The sequence below is a fragment of the Nylanderia fulva genome, unplaced genomic scaffold (assembly GCF_048542155.1).
Source record: "Nylanderia fulva isolate GAGA-0341 unplaced genomic scaffold, ASM4854215v1 Scaffold96, whole genome shotgun sequence".
NCBI classification, from domain to species: Eukaryota; Metazoa; Arthropoda; class Insecta; order Hymenoptera; family Formicidae; genus Nylanderia; species Nylanderia fulva.
Window position 1 is genome coordinate 298,390 of NW_028191090.1, and position 19,889 is coordinate 318,278.

Below are 19,889 nucleotides of genomic sequence, written 5' to 3' on the forward strand. Positions count from 1 at the left end.
AACTCGACAACTGACAACCTTGCCCAACTAACTAATAGCGAATTCGATTGGATGCATTAGTGCGCACTGAGTGCACATAAAGGTTATTGCACACAATTTTACAATGACATAAATAATTAAAAAAATAAAATAATATTAATAGTAAAAGCTATTATATTATTATTTATATTGAATAATTATAATAATAACTCTTATACTATTAATTATTTTTTTTTTTTAATTATTTTTGTCATTGTAAACTTGTGACTGATAAACCTTTATATGCATTCAGTGCGCACTAGTGCATCCAATCGAATTCGCTATAATATATATATATGTATATATATATATATATATATATATATATATATATATACAATAAGATACATATTCACTTAGATATGTTCATCAGATAAATAACCCTGATTATATATTTTATATTAGAATTCCTTTTTTTAAACTTCGCAAAAAAAGAATAATTCAAAACTTTACGATACTTTTTTTCGTCACAATTTACATAATATAATTTAAATTATAAAACATCCTGTATATCAATTAATTTACAAATTGAAAGAGTTTTCCATGTTCATTACAGTGCATAATGTTGACGCAACATTATGATCAATTATATTTTCAATGTAAAATAAATTAAAAAATAAAAAAAATAATATTTTTTAAAATATTTTACAAGAAAACTTCTCAATAATTTTTTGCTTTTAATTTCATAATTCAATACCACATAAAGAGAATGCTATCTTTAAGCAATAGAATATTTATATTAAACAAATTAATATATAATTGTTAGTCCTACTTTCTTGAAACTACTATTAATTCAGTGATTAAGTAGTGATTAAGTTAATAATCTTATGTCACATATTTCTTACATTTAGTCATTTGTCATTTATACATAATATACTTATTATTAGTCATTTATACATAATAATCGATAATTTTAGATTAATCATTCGTCAAGTTTTATTCCCTCACAACTGATGCTAGTATTTATAACATCAAGATTTTTAAATTTTAACAGCATCGATATTTCCTCGATTTCGTCGTTTGTAATGCTCGGTGGTATTAAAATGTATACATATCGAGTTCCAAAACCTATAAGTCCCTCGAATCCCATATTGTTTGCAGTTTCACAAATACGATTGAAGATCTCATTCGATAAATCATATTGCTTCAATAATAAGTGAATCAGTTGGAAGGATCGCTGCAAAACATGAAAAATGTTAGAAAACAGTATATACTATATTTTTTTTCTTTATAATAATTTTAACAGATAAATATATGTACTAGACAATCTTGTTAACGCAGCAGCAAGGCTAAAAATGTATATGTATATATATATATATATATATATATATTTTATATTTATATTATTATTAATATAATAATATTATTATTATTATTATTATTATTATTATTAGTATTATTATCATTCATTATTAAAATTAATTATAAATATTTATTAGTAATATTTATTAATAATATATTATTATTATTATTATTGTTATTAATATTAATTTTATTAATGTTATTAATATTATTTATTATTAAAATTAAGTATAAATATTTATTATTAATATTTATTATTAACAATAATTAATTATAAATATATACATATATGTATAATAAAATAATAATACCGTTTAATAAAAACATAAATGATACCTGTACTGAATTGTTACGCCGATAATAATTAACCAAATTGGGATCTTTGCGTCTATTGTTTATTAAGTGGAGCCAATTATACATTTGTATTGTTACGTTGTCTAACGTATTTAATATAGGCTCAAGCTCGAGAGGAGTTTCAGCTTTCAACGTTGACATTTGTTTCGCTCGAGTCCACTTTTTCTGGCGAATATTTGAGTCGATCAGCAATATCTTCATTCTTGTTATATAGTTGCACTCTAGATTTTCTGTGTGATTGATAAGTTGACCTTTTATTATATTGCCGAATATGCAAACGTTGGTATCGACCGACGCGCATTCGTAGTCTTGCAAAAATTCCTCGCAAAATTGAGCATAATATTTAACGCACTCCGAAAAAAGATCATGTCCAAATTCAATAGGGTTTTTCGACTGTAGATTCTTCCAGTATAAAAAACACGCTGCCAGACATACCACGAAAGATGTCGAACCGCCAAGACCGGCGCCGATAGGTATTTCCGTAAACACTCGCACGTGAAAAGGTGTTATATTAAACTTCTGCTGGATAGCGATAATATAAAGCAAGTAAAAGAATATTATTAAACTAGATCTCTGCTCGTATGTTTTCCACATACCGTTCACAGTAATTAAGGATTTCACGTTTTTAAGAATGCACATTTGATCTAATTTTACGTTCTCTTCTTCAGAAAAGAACCTTCCAATCTTTTCTAAAGGTATATCCAACTCCAGATCGACATTAGGGAATTCTATCCTGATGTCTCTCGGATGAGGTAGCTCGCAAAATTCGAGTTTGGTACGAAGATCTAAGCTTGCTGTGACAAAATGTTTTTCATACATCGCCGAGTGCTCTCCGGATAGAACGATTCTGCCTGGTGTGGAAATTTTAAAATTAATCATCTTTCTTATAAATAGAAATATCACTTCTTCACAAAACTGATGTAACGTTAAATGGTAAAGTGATAATTAAATTTGCGTGACTCTTTTACAAACGCATTAAAGGGTTTTTAAATATTTTGAACTATTAAATCTGTATAACGTAGCAAGACAAGAAACATAAAATATACACGTTATCGCACACAAAAAGCAATGTTTACATTTCTTGTAAAATATCACTTTTACGTCTCAGTTGTGACTGATGTCGTCTCAGAATATATATATATATATATATATATATATATATATATATATATATATAACATTATCTCACAATCTTGGCTTAATTTAAATATATAATACAATGTCGAACAGTTTTAGGAAGATATTTTAGGAAGAAATCGTTAAAATACATATATGCCTATATATAATCCAATAATAATATATTATTTTTAATATGACAATATTCAATTCTCTTATTGTTGTAAGCACATTTCAAATAATAACAAATAATGTTGATATAGGATTATAGTTTTTTTAAAAACACATGTATAATATAAATGTGTAACATTATATTACTATTAATAAAAAATTACAATAAATTAGAATTGAAATTAATGAATTAATATTTAAAATATATATAATCAAACATATGTTAAATGCAAATTAAAATGTTGTAAAATTTATTTGACAATTTATATGCTTATATCAAGAATATATTTTTACAATTTAAATTTAATTATATATTCGAAGTAAAAAATTAATGATACGTAATAGTAATAAAAAAGAGAGATTTACGAATGTAGTTTTATCTATGTTTATTAACATGAATACATTTGAACTTTATTTAATATTTAACGAACTTGAAAAGCGGTATTTCACTCTGGCAAATAGAATAAATGCACAATTCGAAGTCGATGTATTAGTATCGATGAAATTTAATAATGATATTTAACATTTTATATAATTTAATATTTTATATTTTATATCTAACTATAAGGAAATTATGATGTAAGTATAACAAACATATATTTTTAAATTTATTTTGTATCTAAAATGCAAAATAATTAAAAAATACAAATAAAACTAGCAGATTTCAAAACAAGTACGTGATTCTAGAGTAATTTTCAACTACCAATTTTTAAGACTTGTCAAGTGATGATTATTAAATTAATCGAAATATAAATTCACTTAACAATATGTAAAATAATACCACAAATAAAATACGTATATTATAAATCATTATCTATTCGATAAATTGACAACAAATTTACACTTCTATAAAAGAATTTTTAGACCCATTAATTTGAATATTTAATTCCACTTCTGTTTATACAAAAAAGTAAAACCAAACATGTGATTTGATAAAGCACACACAAGACTCTTATTTAATTAATTTAATCACAATATTAACAATTATAATTTTGCTGTAGTTATTAACAACGTTACTATCAAATGTAATTCGTACACAGGTAGTCGAACCAAGTGTGAAATAATTTTGTCCTGTGGATATACCTTCGTGTTCAAAGGCGTCTACAAATAGAATTAATTATTTATTAATAATTCCTTTCTTAGTAATTAGTTTGTTTTAAAATTTAAATTTATAATTAATTATAATCCATATTTAATAGCTCTAGATATACAGATGATGAATATTTGCGTTATTTTTAATATTAAAAAGAAATATTTATTATTTTTAAAAATTGTTTATTGCTATTATATATATATATATATATATTCATTAAAATACATTTTAAGTTACAATTTAATCATGTAGCATTAATATTGAAATTGAAAGTGTTTTATTAGCTAGATGTAATTATTGTATAAATATGCGCATGTTAAATATACATACGCTTGTGTAATTTTTTATACGCCAAAATAGAATAAAAGTATCAGGAATAGAAAAGTATATGAAAGAATACATTGATTAAATGCTGAATTTCCTTTTTTATTTTTATCAATCTTTAGCAAATAAAAAAATGGTGCGTGAAGAGGATATAATTAATGTGCATTATGAAAAATATAATTTAGGGCTACAATATAGTAAGTTAAAACAGAGAAAAATAATAGAACGTTATTACTTAATTCGTAATGTGTACATTTAACTATTAACATATATTATGTAAAATTTTTCTGTGTTCTTCCTGTTATATATTTGCATCTTATAATATTTAAATCATAAAATATGTACGAGACAATGTTTTTATTGAGTTACAGCATTTGTTTAATTCAGGAAGGAAACATCAGAAGAAAACGTTTATTTGTTATTATATCGATGGCGCTAGACGCCGTCGTATTTTTTGAATATGTTTTGCAACGTCGTAATGTTCACGTTGTTCACATATTTTGTATTGGTAAAGCCAACAATTTATTATTAGTATAATATCATTGTTGGAATAGACAAACGAGGTGACCAAATGTTTTCTGAAATTAAGAAATTATTTGTAAAGTATTTTATTTTTCCACAGTTAAAAAGTTTCGATCATTTCTGATTTGTCTTAGTCAAATTATTCGTGCAGACAGAATCTTCGTTAAATTTTAAAATAAGAAATTTACTTTATTCAAATTAATCTATATAAAAAATAAAATTAAATACAGAATTAAAATATAACGATTGTAGTTTTTGGAGATTAGGATTGATCGCATTATAAATATTGCTCGATGAAAGCGTATAAATACATAAAGCCATACAAATTTTAATTATAATTTATTTGATCATAATATTAGCAATTACAGATTTACTAGTATATTTTGTAGAATGCTGCTAAATCAAAATGTAATTTTTGTAAACTTAAGTCGAATATAAAATAATTTTATTTTTTCAGTATATTTGAATATTTCAAATATAAAATCTAGAACTGTGCGACTTTTATTTTAAGAAAGAAATTTTTCTATCTGGATCATAACATGTACATTTTATAATTAATGCTATATTATTTAATTAATCAATAACTTATATTCTACTAAATGAATATCTGTATTTCCTTATAATATAAAAAAATTAATTATTTATTAAATATTATTAGTATTTAAAATTTTATACATTTAAAACTACAAATTTGGTTATTTATATTATACACATAATAAATTTTTTAGTTGTTTCTACTTGTACAAAATAACTGGTCCGAAGAATTAAATCTTTCAAATTTGTTATTTTACAAACAATTATATATAGAGATAAATTCTAAATTATATCAATGTTTATACCATTTCGAATTGCTCAAACATTTTTACATTGTAAGTGTAAATTTTGTGAAGAATAAAATTAATAAAAACACTTACAATCAGTTTAGGTCAAGATACATTTTCTCAGTAAACATATAATGACGTTCAAATGTTTCTCAATTTATAATACTCATCACAAAAGTACAATTTTATAATGAAGTCTAATATAAAATTTCTATATATATATATAGTTTAAATTAAGCTTATATATAATTACAATTTATATATTTGAAAATTGACTCTTATAAAATATATTGTAAAATTATAAAAGATTTTATATTATTATTTCATTTTAATTATATTTAAAAATCAAACTGCCGAAAAAAAAGATTAACAAGAGTCAGCTGGAGATCTAACATTTTTATTTATTTTTATTGATAATACCCATGAAAAGGATGGCGTGAACAAATCTGTCATAAATCATCCAAACAAACGAATGTTTGAATTTAATGTTTCTATCAAGTTTTTTGAAATTATTAAAGCATCCTCCAAATTTGGTAAAGAACACGTTAACTGTGCTGGCGGTGATAAGATCTTCTGTCACTTTGATATAAGTACGGTGCTTAACACCGCCAAGTTTTGGATTTAAATGAGTGAAAGTATGTATATCGACTCCGTGGGGTTCCAGTATTGTTTTAAAGTTTAAATTGCTAAACAGATCCTCGATCTGCAATTCGTGCTCAAGTTCGAATTGATCTGGATATAGGATCTTTTCTAATTTTTCCGTAGATGACTTTATGTTATTTAGCATTTTATAAAATTTCTTCTTGCTTTCTGTTGAGGTCGTCAATCTTTTGATCAATTCGTCAATATTTTCATTAATTAGCCAGGTTTCGGAATCTTGCACAGCCGAAAATAACGTGATAAATGATTGGGTCTTATTTATGAATGGTAACTCAGTCAGCACCATATTTAGTTCACAGGATACGACTAAATAAAAATTATTGAAACTATATATAATGTAACTAACAAAAAGAGGTAAAAGTATAAATAGAAACGAAATTGTTATTTACAATATCTTGATTTCATATCAACATTTTTTTTAAAATTTGTATAATGTTTTTGCACTTTAAAAAAAAGGTATGTACATTTATCACGTTTTTATGAGACTTTGAAAAAAAAATAAAATACATATAGAGCAACACCGGACACATATAGATGTATTTGTTTTTGTGTGTATTAATTTTAAATAATTATATCAAAAAATTATTAATTATTATTAATATTATTGTTAAATAATTATTATTAAAATTATTTAAAATAATTAAATTTATTAAATAATTATCAAAAATGTTTCATTATTTCTAAATTTTTATTAAATAAATATAATTCAATGTTTACAAAATATTATAGTATGCAATATATCTATCTCTTTCTTCTTTTTTTTTATTTATTTGAAAACAACTAAATAAAATTATAAATAGGGTTGATATAAATATAAAAAAATAAAAATATTTCTTATCTGATAAAAAAATAAAATTAAAATAAATGGCATCTATACCTGTTCTAGGTTGTCGTTGAAAATAACTTTCCGGCATGTTGGTAAGAAATTCATGTTGTTGTTGAAACGTGTCGTTTCTGAAGCAAAGTACGGACGACAGAATAAATTCCATAGATTCATTGAAATTGTTAAATTTTATGGGTTTGGGAACGTAATTTTGCAGCTCGTTTTGCAGTATTTCATTAATGCGATGCATTAAATTAGTCTGAACGTTGAAATCTAATTCTGTGAATTTATTTGAATTAAAAAAATTTGACGTGATATCTTTTATTTGTTTGGCCTTATTAATCCAACAGATATTTTGATTATAAAATCCGTTCGAATCTTCTCTATTCTGAAATATGTATTTTTTAGTAGTATCAATTATTCAAAAATTGCTTAATGATAAAAAAAGGGAATTCTAAGTTTTTCTAAACTTTCTGAAAAATATATTCGGATTTTTGTCATCCTTTTAATACATTATGTCACAAGCTTTTAGTATCAATGGATAATACGTTGAATATCAATGAATTTTACGTTATTTTATACAAAACAGTCTAAAACAAATTAACTCGAAACTTCTATTTCCGTCATTTCCCCATCAAGTTTTTAAAATAAAAAACTTATAAATTATTATATGTTAGTATAAATATTTTTATATTCATCCATCTCATAATAAAAAGAATCACTTTTGTTGAGCAAAACGTTCGTGCAATAAAGATCCGCAATTCTAATTGTAAGATGTATTATTTATAAAAAATTCTAAAAATTCGAATATGTAGATATGAAATGCTTTTTGACATATCTTTGATATCTCGTTATAAATAATATAATGCAATCATTTGCGGCAAAATTGGTTATCTCCTTCATTCTTTCGGCTATGTTATATGTCACCCAGAAACTTTTGAGTATATCATCAGGCAATTTAAGCACATATTTTAAACGTGTATCGGTGTCACCATCACTGGATGCAAAGTAAATCATCGTAAGTCCCTCATATAAGCTGTACGGACTAAAGGCAATATTGCCGGATCTTATATTATTCGCATGATGCAAACAATCGAGCGCAAAATCGAAACGTGCTTCTTGTAGTTCTAGAACGCCTGATTTAAACATAAAAGACAAAAGATGAAAATTAGAAAGAAAAAAGTTAAGTTGAACTGACAAAGGCGATAAAAAAGATATATATTACATAAATAAGTAATTACATTTAATTATATAATATTTCATCAAAAATTAAATAAATGCAATATACAACTCAATTGGTGTTAAATTTATACCACAGTTATTTTGCATGTCGTTAATTTATTTTTATCGCAATTCTTAATTTAATTTGAAATATAATAAAAATACTCATTTATAGAATTTTTCTACGAAAAATTGTAAATATACGAAAAATAAGATTTTGAAATATTCTCGTCAGCGATATGACGATTTTAATATAGTCATCAATGTCACGATATCATAGAATAAATATAACTTGTGTCAAAACTTTAAATACTCATTTATGTACAAATAAATTCAAAACAAACAAATTACGTATAATAAATTTAAAAAATTAGTCTGATGTATATACATTGACTCTTGGATTAAAAACAGCTTTGTATAATAAAATTATTAACAAATGTTTATATATATTATTATTAAACAATTATTAATAAATATCTAATTTTACAGACGTATACTTTTCTAAACTTATATAATGCTATTACTATAAAATATAATATTATATAATATTATAATTAAATATAATATTATAAATTGTAAACATTAAATTATATATAAATATATTAAATGTTATTTAAAATGTTATAAACATTCGATAATAAAAGTTAATCAAAAGGAGGAAAAAAAAGATAAGATTTTAAATAAAGATATAAATAACAAATCGGTCGTTTGGATATTGTTATCCTTGTTAATCTTCTAATTATTACCTTTATTTATTAATATGCTATATCACATAAAAACTTTGAATTCTGTGTATCGAAATTCCGAGATACAGTACTTGACTCATTAGTCATTTTCAGAAAGTAAAATGAATAAAAATTTCGTAATTGATAGATATATTATTTGTTATCAAAAAAATTTAATTATAATATTTTACAAATAAAGATAGAGAAATTTTATTCTGCGAAATAAATTCATATAATATTTCTACAATTATTCAAATATATTTTTATCATTTATAACACAGACCATAAAATTTTTATAAACTTTTAATAAACTAATTTTATATATAAACTCAATCTATTTTAAATTTATCTAAAAAAAAGAAACAATTTTCTAAAATAAGAATTAATACCAAGAAACATCGAGAAAGAGCACATAGTTTTAAAAGAATCGAATCTATGGGTTCGCAAAACTTATTAAGTAACAAAAGGAAAGGATGATAATAATCATTAAAAATATAAAAGCAAACATTCATCTAAATATTTTATATAAAATAATATCATAAGAAAATATTTCTATGGCAACACAAATTTTATTTTATTAAAATTATTATTATTCTCTATACCATAAAATTGACAATAAAATTACATGATTGTTTAAATATTTTTTAACTCACTATGTATGAAGTGTTCTGTTCGTGCCATGTTGATTTATAAATTGGCGAAGCTGTCGAGTTGACTAAAATCTTGAAATGATGCAACTTTAAAAAACTGATTGGATGTATACTGGTAACTTTAGTCAAGAAAGGTCGATTATATTGTTTAGACACATTTTATTTTACGATTTTTGATTGGCTAACGATGATTTTCTGCGCGAGAAACTCGTTATGTGAAACATTTCAATTTCTAAGAACCGTTTGTTTTATCCGTGGAACTCTTTAAAAATCGTTTTTTGTAGTTTAAAATTCAAACGTATTATATATATAGTTACTGCTTTATCCAAATTTATCATCTACGTATTATCCGGCAATAATATTAATGCGTTCTAATTTAAATTATGTTTTATACCCTTTAAAATACTTATTTATTACTATATAAAATGTAAATATACGTTATCTCATGCACGATATATAATGTGATTACTAAAATATAAAAAATATATTTATAATGTACACGTCAAATGAATAAAGAACTAAAATTCTATCATCGAACCTGATGATGTGTAATTCAGGAAGAGAATCACAAATTGATTTAATAATATATTATTTAAAAAATAATGTTAAATGACTTATTAGTCATGACATTATTAATAGCGTAATTAATAAAATAATTAATGACAAAATTACATAAAATAAACTATAAGGTAGAACGTACGATCAAAAATATTTGATAGGAAAAAATAGTACATTCTATTATTATTTATTACCACAATTAATACTATTAAAAATTTTGTAGACATATAAATATACATATAATATACACATTAATACAATGTTTAATTTTAAGAACGATTATTTCGGTTTTAAATTTTATTTTTCGTTTAAAAAAAAAATAAGTTAATAACATTTATGAGATGTACTATAAATAAGTAGGTACATATGTATATTTATACGTTTTGGCATTAGAATTTCTGATTCCGTTTCATTTCACGCATGCAAAATATTGTATAGTAATTGTAAAAATCACAGTACATATTAATTCACTTCCTTACTGAAAATTATCATCTATAAACAATAACAGACAATAATATCAGTGTCTTTTAGTAAAAATTGTGTTTTACAATCTTATCTCGAATTAATTGAGAAAGCAAAAAAATTCAGAAAATTATAAAATTCCAAAGCAAGAATAAATTTACGATAATCGCACAAATAGAGTATATTTTTAAAAAGATCTGAAGACTACGAGATTTTTATCTCTCTTTCTCGAGACACGAAAAGTCAGAATTTAATGGAAAGTAAATATTAACTTTGAGTAACAAAATTGACTTATTTCATTAAGCTACATATGATTAACAGAAATTTCTAATAAAATATGTATAGAATCGAATGATGCATATCAACTCAAACCTATAAAAAAATTAACCGAGAAAGAGAAAAATATAATAGCTTCGATAATTACGTAATTTTCCATATCTGTTTAAATTATTATAATATATATAATTATTTTCATATTTATTTAAAAAATATATAAAAGACGTAAAATTAATTATATTTAATTAAATAAAGTTTATCACAATGAATGAATTATAATTAGTAAATAGAAGGACAACTCTTTTAACGATTCTGAAAACTGAAGAGATCGATTTATTTAATTAAGCTACATATGATTAACAAAAATTTCTAATACATATAGAAGATAAAATAATACATGCAAAGTGAAATCGATAAGAAGTTAAATCAAAAAAGAGAAAACATGTAATAAAAATTTGATAATTACGTCATTTTCTAATACACTTTTGTTGCTGCAGTCTTAGAATCGAATCGTGCAATTGTGAAATTAATTTTTATACGATCTTCTCGAACATTTCAGGATCCGATTTTTTAGGATTTTGGAAAACACCGATAAAAAAGATTTCTCGAAATTCTTTATCATAGATAAACCAGACGAACGGATAATCGTTGTTCACTTCGAAGATGTTAGGTTTCTGTTCAATCCCTTCTTCTGTGCAGATCGAGTTGATCGCACACAAGTTGGTGTGATTCCCCGTAATGTCGACACGAACACGGTGCACAAGATTCAACTTGTGTTCATTTTTGGCGTTTCTAGTACGATCTTTCCACAGATCAATTGCGCCAGGCACGAATAATTCTTCCTTGTCTAGAAATTCCAGCAGATTAGGAATTTCCACATTTGTCTCCACCTTGAATAATAATTATTAGATCTAATTAGAATAATTGGGATAATTTCTAACTACGTGTTTAAAATTTTTAATAACACTAATTTTGTTATTTGTAATTCTTATATTTGTTTTTTTTTCCTCAATTTTTAAATTATAAATTAAAATGTGTCTTAAGCAAATAGTTCTAAATTGTTTACCTTGAAAGTCGGCCATGTTTCAATGCCTGTATCATCTCCTTCTAATGCCTTAACTCCATGTAGCAGCTCTTGCAACACCACGACTCCGTTAGGTTCCAACAATCGGAGTACTAAATTAAAAATGTCATCTTTGGTGATATTTTGTTTAATCGTCCACGTATCTGAGACCAATGTAGCAGGTAACACGACGTACAGCGACGTGCCATCTCCTTCATCTCTTAGACAGGGAAACTCGCTCACGTGTATTGCTAATTTTTTCGAGAAAACTAAAAAAAAAATTTATATTATGAAGAGCAATAAAAGATGCTAAAGATAGGTAAATCAATGAAATCAAAAATAGATTATTTGCTCATTAAAAATAAATATTTTTCAAAATACATATAAGAATTCATATTTTTAACAATTTAGAGCTTTTTGCATAAAACACATTTTAATTTGTAATTTAAAAATTAAGAAAAAAAACAAATATAAAAATTGCAAGTTACAAAATTATTGTTATTGTTTTTAAGAATTTTAAATATGCAGTTAACAATTATCTTTATTATTCTAATTATCTAATAATTATTATTCATTACAATTTAAATTATTTATCAATGCACAATTTTTTAATTTCTTTATTAATAAATTGGTATTTGGACCTAATACCTAAAAGATTATAGTAAATAAAATATTAAAATAAAATTAAAAAATGGCATCCTTACAGCCTATGCGCTTTCGTTGATAAATATGAGCCGCTAATGAAGGCATTGATGATGCGACAGATAGAGATGAGGCTGTTGAAACTTTTTCGAATTTTTGTGTATAGCGGAATATATTTGTTAATACAAGTTCCGGCGATTTTCTTCGGTTCAGAAATACTAAAGGTTCAGACATGAAAGATGTTGTATAAACCTTCATGTATTTATTAATATGTGTTATTCTCTCGATCTCATTACGGCCTGCATTGTGCATAATATCAAAAAGTTCAAACTTCTTTGTATTATTAAAATATCTTGAAACTTTAGAGTTTCGGTTTCGTCGTCTTTTTTTATTTCTAGATCTTTTAACTCTGAAACTAGTCCAACAAAAACACTGATCCATAGAATAAGAAAAATCTTCATCTTCATTTTCTCTTATCAACTGATAACATAAAATAAAAAATTAAGTGAGACCTTTATTTATTTTAAATAATAAATATTTCTTTTTTAAATCGCCTTATTAATAATGTATACTTTTAGAATTGCAAAGTTCGCGTTTGATAAAATTTTTTTTATTTTAAATTTTATATAGAATGTAAAGTTTCTAATTATTTTCCATTATTGTATTATTTTTTGTAACTATTATTTACCTGTGCAAAGCGGTGTCTATAAGATGTATAATTTTCTATCTTAGGTTTAATCCAATGTTTGAAATAACTTGATTTAAAAATGATGCGTTTCAAGAGTTCCTTACTGTCATCATAGACCGTTAAATAAATTCTAAGAAGTCCATCATGAAGGCTAAACGGACATGACACAACATCATTCTCGCTTTGCATAATTTTATACAACCATTGGATTGCAAATTGGAAACGCATTTCCTTTATTTGATCAACTAGCGAATATAAAAGTAAAAATTAAATTTATTAAATAATCAAAGAAAAAATATGTTACAATAAGAAAGTAAATTAATTATAATACACTAAATTAAACTAATCATAATTGACAAGATATAATAATTAACAATACATATAAATGCAAAATACATTAGATGCAAAAACTGTGTGTCGAATTTCATTCATTCAATTATCTTGCATATGGATCTATAAATTTTGTTACACGTACAAATAAATTTACACATGCGATGCGATAAAATCAATATAAATTAAATAACATTATATAGAAAAAAAAGGAAAAAGATTTGCAAATGTATTTTTACATTTACTAAATTAAATATATAATTGCCTATTTTCTTACTTTGTCTATATGTAAACTCGTAAAACGGCGATTTATTTATATTTCCGATACAAAAACAATGAAATAGATGGATTATTAATGTTGAAATAATGATAAATATGAAAAAAATTATTTAATATGTGTAATAATGAGAAGTTACATTTTGTAATATAATTTTATCTATCTCTTTTATTTACACAAATATATTTTTGGCTTGAACACTGATGAGCTCCTTGATCTTAAACTTGTTTTGTTTAGTATATTTAAAAATTGATACAATTCGCTAATATAATTAATGCTATCAGATTTCGAAAAATAAAGTACGCGTGATTATTCACTACATTGCATCTTAATATATATGTATTTTTCTTATATATGTATTCTTAATAGATATGTATTTTTGCATCTTAATATATATGTATTTCAGATTATTATCAATTCGAAAAATTTGACTAATATTAAACAAAAATTTTATACAAAAATCTTCGGACTTACCATCATCTTCCCAATCCGATATATCTTCTGATATATCTGCATAATATATATGTATTTTAGATTATTTATCAATTCAAAAAATTGAACTAATATTAAACATAATTTTATACAAAAATCTTCAAACTTACCATCATTTTCCAAATCCGATATGTTTTCTGATATATCTGCATAATATATATGTATTTCAGATTATTATCAATTCAAAAAATTGAACTAATATTAAACATAATTTTATACAAAAATCTTCAAACTTACCATCATCTTCGCAATCCGATACCGACGGGCCCAGTCCGTCTTTTGATGGACCTGCACACTCAGCCATTTTGTTTAAAACGTTCTAACAAAATTACAGATGAACGCAAAACACACAATTCTTTATTTAATAGCTTATCACAATTACTCCGTCCACTCGAGATGCTTTTCTCCGTGATTCTGACGACCGTCAAACTGACAACTTTGACATCTGAAACGGTTCTCCGGCTTTACATTTTACCCTTGACGAAAGGAAACATTATTCTCCGGATCAAAACATATACACATAAACACGAATACACATGAATTCATATACCCACATTAGTATATATATATTGTACGTACGAAATATATTATTTGATTCCTATTGTCAAAGATTCAGAAATTATCTATAAAATTTAATTATAAACTAATCGTCATCTTATATATTATGATACAAAGATATTATAAATAAACATGCAAATTATTGTCCAGGCATTCTCGCTAAATAGATTATATTATTTAATATTATTTAATATATATTATTATACGTTATCTTTATAGAAATGTGTTAGAAAATTATTTAAAGTTGTTAAATATACGCATGCAAATTAAATTTAAGCTTTTATTATTTTTTTTAATATTTATAAAGACGAAAAAGTATATATATATTATTTCATATATATATATATATATGAAAAGAAAGCTTTACACGTATAAAAAAAAAATTCTATTTTCAGTTACATCAATCTTTGTAAATGATAAAAAATTATTATAATTACGATATAATTAAAGTCTATTATACAAAAAGAATAACGCTATAACACTAAATTGAAGAAAAAGAATTATACACAAAAAATTTGAAGAAATATAACAAAATTGAATTTATAATTAATTATAATCGTACCTTTTCACTTCCAAATCACACACATAATATTGTATAGAGAATGTAAAGTTCATATATACACAGTGTACGTTAATTTACATCCTCATCGAAATTGACAATATATTGCGACAGACAATAATAATCTTTAATCAAAACTATGTTTTTCCCTGAATCAATTAAAAATGCAAGAATAAATTAAGATTATAATAAAATTGATGCGTTGGATGGAAAAAAGACACGTGTTGATATTATATATCCATTTGACGTCGAAAATTAATCATTTTCACTCTATTGACGTCATGTGTAAAAAAAAGTATCATAATTTGACATATACAATTATATTTAACGAAATGGATATATGTTTCGAACTATTTATTGTAATATGTTTTATTTGAACTAATATTCAGTAAGCGTCTTGTGCATTCTGGTTCGGAGACTAAGTCACGATTGGATACTACAATAGTTGAGATTGATGAACTTACAAATTCCCCCAAATAATTTCTTAAAATTTTTACTCTCTCAACAGATAGATCTATGTATGTTTAAAACTACATGTGCATGTATTATAATTTAGTTTATCTAATATGTGTGTGTTTGAAATTGCAAATTATGTAATGCGTTTATGTGGATAAAACAATTGAAAATTAAACTAAAAAATTAATATTAAAATTTTTCAAATATATTTTAAATATATTTATTTGTACGAAAATAATTTATCATAGTAATTGATTAGATTTTTTTTCATTCTGTATCGTAAAAAAAAACGATTTATTTTAACTTGTCTTTCACGCGCGAGTTTGGGACCGCGCCTTATCGCACGTAGTAAAGCGGGAAGCACACTCTTGCATAAGCGCATAAGAAATTCGATTGGTTGAATTTCTTGTGCATACATTTATAGACCAATCAAGATTTTTATGCTTACGCTTATGCTTATGCGCCTATGCAAAAGTGTGTGCTCCTCGCTTAATACTCGGCAGAGGGCGTGCTTAGGAGCCCTCCACTCGGGAGAGCGGATCAGAGCTGACTCGATCGCGGAGAGAAGCGGACGCAAGCGTGAGGCGACACGTTTGTCTCGAGAACAAAGGCGTCCAGTATATTTTACCCGCGATAACGCTATTAGTTACCCTTAAGTGCAACGAAACTAGCTTGTATTCTAACCGAAGCAAATAAATATTGTGAAAGAAGAAGAGTCAAAATTCTTTTCGACCACACAGTCGCTGACGCACTCCTTCCAGAGTCACGTGTGGCAAGCACATGCCCTCAGCGTAATCATTTTTCACGCAACACATTTTGTGATTAATATATATATAATAATGTTTGAAACTAATCAGTTTTTTTTTATCTTTTTGTAGTGAAAGAATCAGATTTGATTTTACTTCAAACAATTCCGAATCATATAAATAAATAAATATATAAATATAATTTTATTATTATATATTATTATTATAAACATATATATATATTAATATTTATATAGCATTATATATCATTATATAATAATTAGTTCTTATATAGTTATTTTATAGTACCTATTACTTTTACGATTTAACTTTAGTTAATTTGATTTAATTAACTGCAACGTACAAAATGTATATTATATTATATATGTGTTTATGTGCTTCAATGCAATATTTACTTTGTAAACACTTTGCGATAAAATACTTTGTGCAATAAATAGCATTTATTGTATAACTAAATAGTTTTTTTATTAATATTTAATATATTTACAAATTACATTTAGCGATAAAAAAGACGTTATCAAATAATTTGCTTTATGACGTATATGTAATGACATCAACAGTCTGTGACATTAATTTGTCACTTTTTATTATATTATATATTTATTTTTATATATATTTTATTTATTATATTATATATTTATTATATTATATTATATATTATATATTATATAATTGTTTTAATAAACATTTAATAAATGTACAAAAGGTAATTCAATAATTAATTACATTTATTTAAATAAAGTTCCACGTAATGAATTTAATTATAATTAGTAAAAGAAGGGGACAACTTTTTTACGAAGATCGAAGATTGTAAAGTACATATATGTATATATACATTCGATTCCGCAACTCCATGGCTCCTTTACGCTTCGACAATCAGTGGACCAAATAAAAAATGTTATCTTTAGTGTGACCGTCCATTTGTCTGGGATTATTTTAGCAGGTAACACGATTGTCGCCCAGTGGCGTAGCTATCAGCCGGGAAGTCGAGGCACGTCCCGGGGGCCCTTAAATATCCAATGGCTCGATTCTTGAATTTATTTGCAAAAGAAACGTATGAATTCAGTTTTTTGTAAAACAAATTTTACTTTTATTTTTAGCAAGTAAAAACATTTATATATTGATAAATTTAGAAACACAGAAATTAATACACTAATATTAATATTCTTAATATTCTTTTACAAAAAATGTAAGAAACGTATAAATTCAGTTTTTACAAAAAAATTGTAAGTTAATTAGCTAAAAGCTAAGCAGCTTGCAACTTTTCTATATAAGAGCCGAATTTGCGTATACGTTTTTTTTGCCACGGGGCCCCCAAAGTAGCTACGCCACTGGTGTCACCATTATTTAGTGGAAACTCATTAACTCATGAATTCATTAGTTGGGGAGGGTATAATTTCAAATCTCTCCTTGGGGATTAATCAATTAAAAAGAAAGAAAAAATGCGATAATAAGCAAATTAGGGGTACAAGATACCAAGACTAGTCTTGGTCTTGTCTCGAAATTCGAGACAAGATCAACACAAGATTTTAAATTATCAAGACAAAAATATTAAGACAAAATTATCAAGACAAAATTATCAAGATTCTTGTCAAGAAGTCTTGGTTTTTAAAAAAGTTATTTAATCGTTTCCGATCTCCGAAATTCTAATTACAAAAAATGTGGAAATAGGCGGGAAAAACAAATTTTACTTATTGTTAGCAAATAAAAACATTTATATATTGGTAAATTTAGAAACACAGAAATTAATACAGTAATATTAATATTCTTAATATTCTTTCAAGTAAAATCATGTTTAAAAGAAATATAAATATTTATAAATGAAATTGTTAATATTAAAGAAGATTTTACCCACAAAAATAAATAATTATCTTATTATATCATATCATAATATATTAAATATTATTTTAGTTTTATATTTTTAGTTAGTATTATATTTAAATATTATTTAGACAATTTAGTGAATTAGATAAAAATTGTTAAAAAATCGAGACAAGACAAGATTTTTGGTACAAAAATTTTCGGGAATATTGTCTTGTCTTGGGTCTCGTGCAACCCTAATGCAAATGTTTCAATAATAATGAAATAATAACGTATGTCCGCGTCAATCACATGGATACGCGCCTTAAGTAAATGCAAGTTAACTTACCTCGTATTTGGAGGATGTCTTGCTGCAGTTGTCTAGTTCGCTTCCTGCAGACTGACGGCCATTAGAATGATTCGAGAAAACCAAAGAAGCGTTTTATGCAAAACCCAAGCAAGAAGCAATTGCAAGCCCTTATTGTAAAGAATTTGCTAATTCGCACGTGGTGTTACTCCACGTGGTAGGCTTCTTCTGTTTCGCTTCTTTTTTGACCCAATCTCAAATACGACTTACGGCCATTAGCTGGTTATAATTGAAATTCAAAAATAGAATTAATAAAGGGGTACGATCAGCGGGTATACTGTATAATTAGGTCCACAATGGACAATGGATCACAAAGAAAAAAATGTGTGCAGACAAAACACGTTTGAACACATCAACGGACGCGAACAAACTCGTTCTGCTAGCCGGTGCTAGCACAAAGCACAGACACCATGTAGCGAGCCTGCCTGTTCTCCCACTCATTTTCATGGAGGATGGACTGAATCCTTAGTTCCGGAAACTGAAAGAAACTGCAGGACAAAATAGATGAAATGGAAATATCAAATAATATAGAAATCGATAAAATGAAAGATTTAAAAACAGAGTTTTGTTGTAATTAACAATCAAAGTTCTTATTTAAGGAGATGCCGGGACCGTTGGCCGAATTCCGACGGTTAGCGCCCTCATTTGAGTGGAACTAAAATTGTCGATAATTATCGCATTATTGCATGCGGTCGGTAAAAACATCATCCGGCATTCCCTTAATAAGGTTTATTTTGTCTGAGTTTATTGTTTTTTTAAAATCGTTGCAGAGTTGTTCATTTTTTTTGGAGCGG

At 25.1% G+C, this 19,889-nt stretch overlaps 3 protein-coding genes across 7 annotated transcripts; all 3 read right to left on the reverse strand.

The window, feature by feature from the left end:
- Positions 1–864: 864 nt before the first annotated feature.
- LOC114930288 (mevalonate kinase-like) lies at positions 865–2,700 on the reverse strand. Its single transcript, XM_029302039.2, has 2 exons — positions 1,657–2,700; positions 865–1,195 (listed from the first exon to the last, which is right to left on the reverse strand). Exons 1-2 carry the CDS (start codon positions 2,551–2,553, stop codon positions 941–943), a joined length of 1,152 nt encoding a protein of 383 aa, XP_029157872.2. The 5' UTR covers positions 2,554–2,700; the 3' UTR covers positions 865–940.
- Positions 2,701–6,077: 3,377 nt separating this feature from the next.
- LOC114930280 (uncharacterized) lies at positions 6,078–10,176 on the reverse strand. Of its 2 annotated transcripts, XR_014926493.1 has the most exons (3): positions 9,804–10,176; positions 7,259–8,340; positions 6,078–6,687 (listed from the first exon to the last, which is right to left on the reverse strand). XR_014926493.1 is itself a non-coding variant. In XM_085490073.1 (2 exons), exons 1-2 carry the CDS (start codon positions 7,452–7,454, stop codon positions 6,119–6,121), a joined length of 765 nt encoding a protein of 254 aa, XP_085346199.1. In that variant the 5' UTR covers positions 7,455–7,983; the 3' UTR covers positions 6,078–6,118. The 2 variants fall into 2 exon arrangements, 1 of the variants encoding a protein (XP_085346199.1); XM_085490073.1 differs by lacking the exon at positions 9,804–10,176 and having other exon boundaries at positions 7,259–7,983.
- Positions 10,177–11,397: 1,221 nt separating this feature from the next.
- LOC114940055 (uncharacterized) lies at positions 11,398–19,467 on the reverse strand. Of its 4 annotated transcripts, XM_029314534.2 has the most exons (8): positions 19,078–19,467; positions 14,826–15,033; positions 14,699–14,734; positions 14,571–14,606; positions 13,490–13,734; positions 12,864–13,281; positions 12,163–12,428; positions 11,398–11,986 (listed from the first exon to the last, which is right to left on the reverse strand). In XM_029314534.2, exons 2-8 carry the CDS (start codon positions 14,890–14,892, stop codon positions 11,630–11,632), a joined length of 1,425 nt encoding a protein of 474 aa, XP_029170367.2. In that variant the 5' UTR covers positions 14,893–15,033; positions 19,078–19,467; the 3' UTR covers positions 11,398–11,629. The 4 variants fall into 4 exon arrangements, with proteins under 4 accessions (XP_029170367.2, XP_029170368.2, XP_029170370.2 ...); XM_029314535.2 differs by lacking the exon at positions 14,699–14,734; XM_029314537.2 differs by lacking the exon at positions 14,571–14,606.
- Positions 19,468–19,889: the final 422 nt, after the last annotated feature.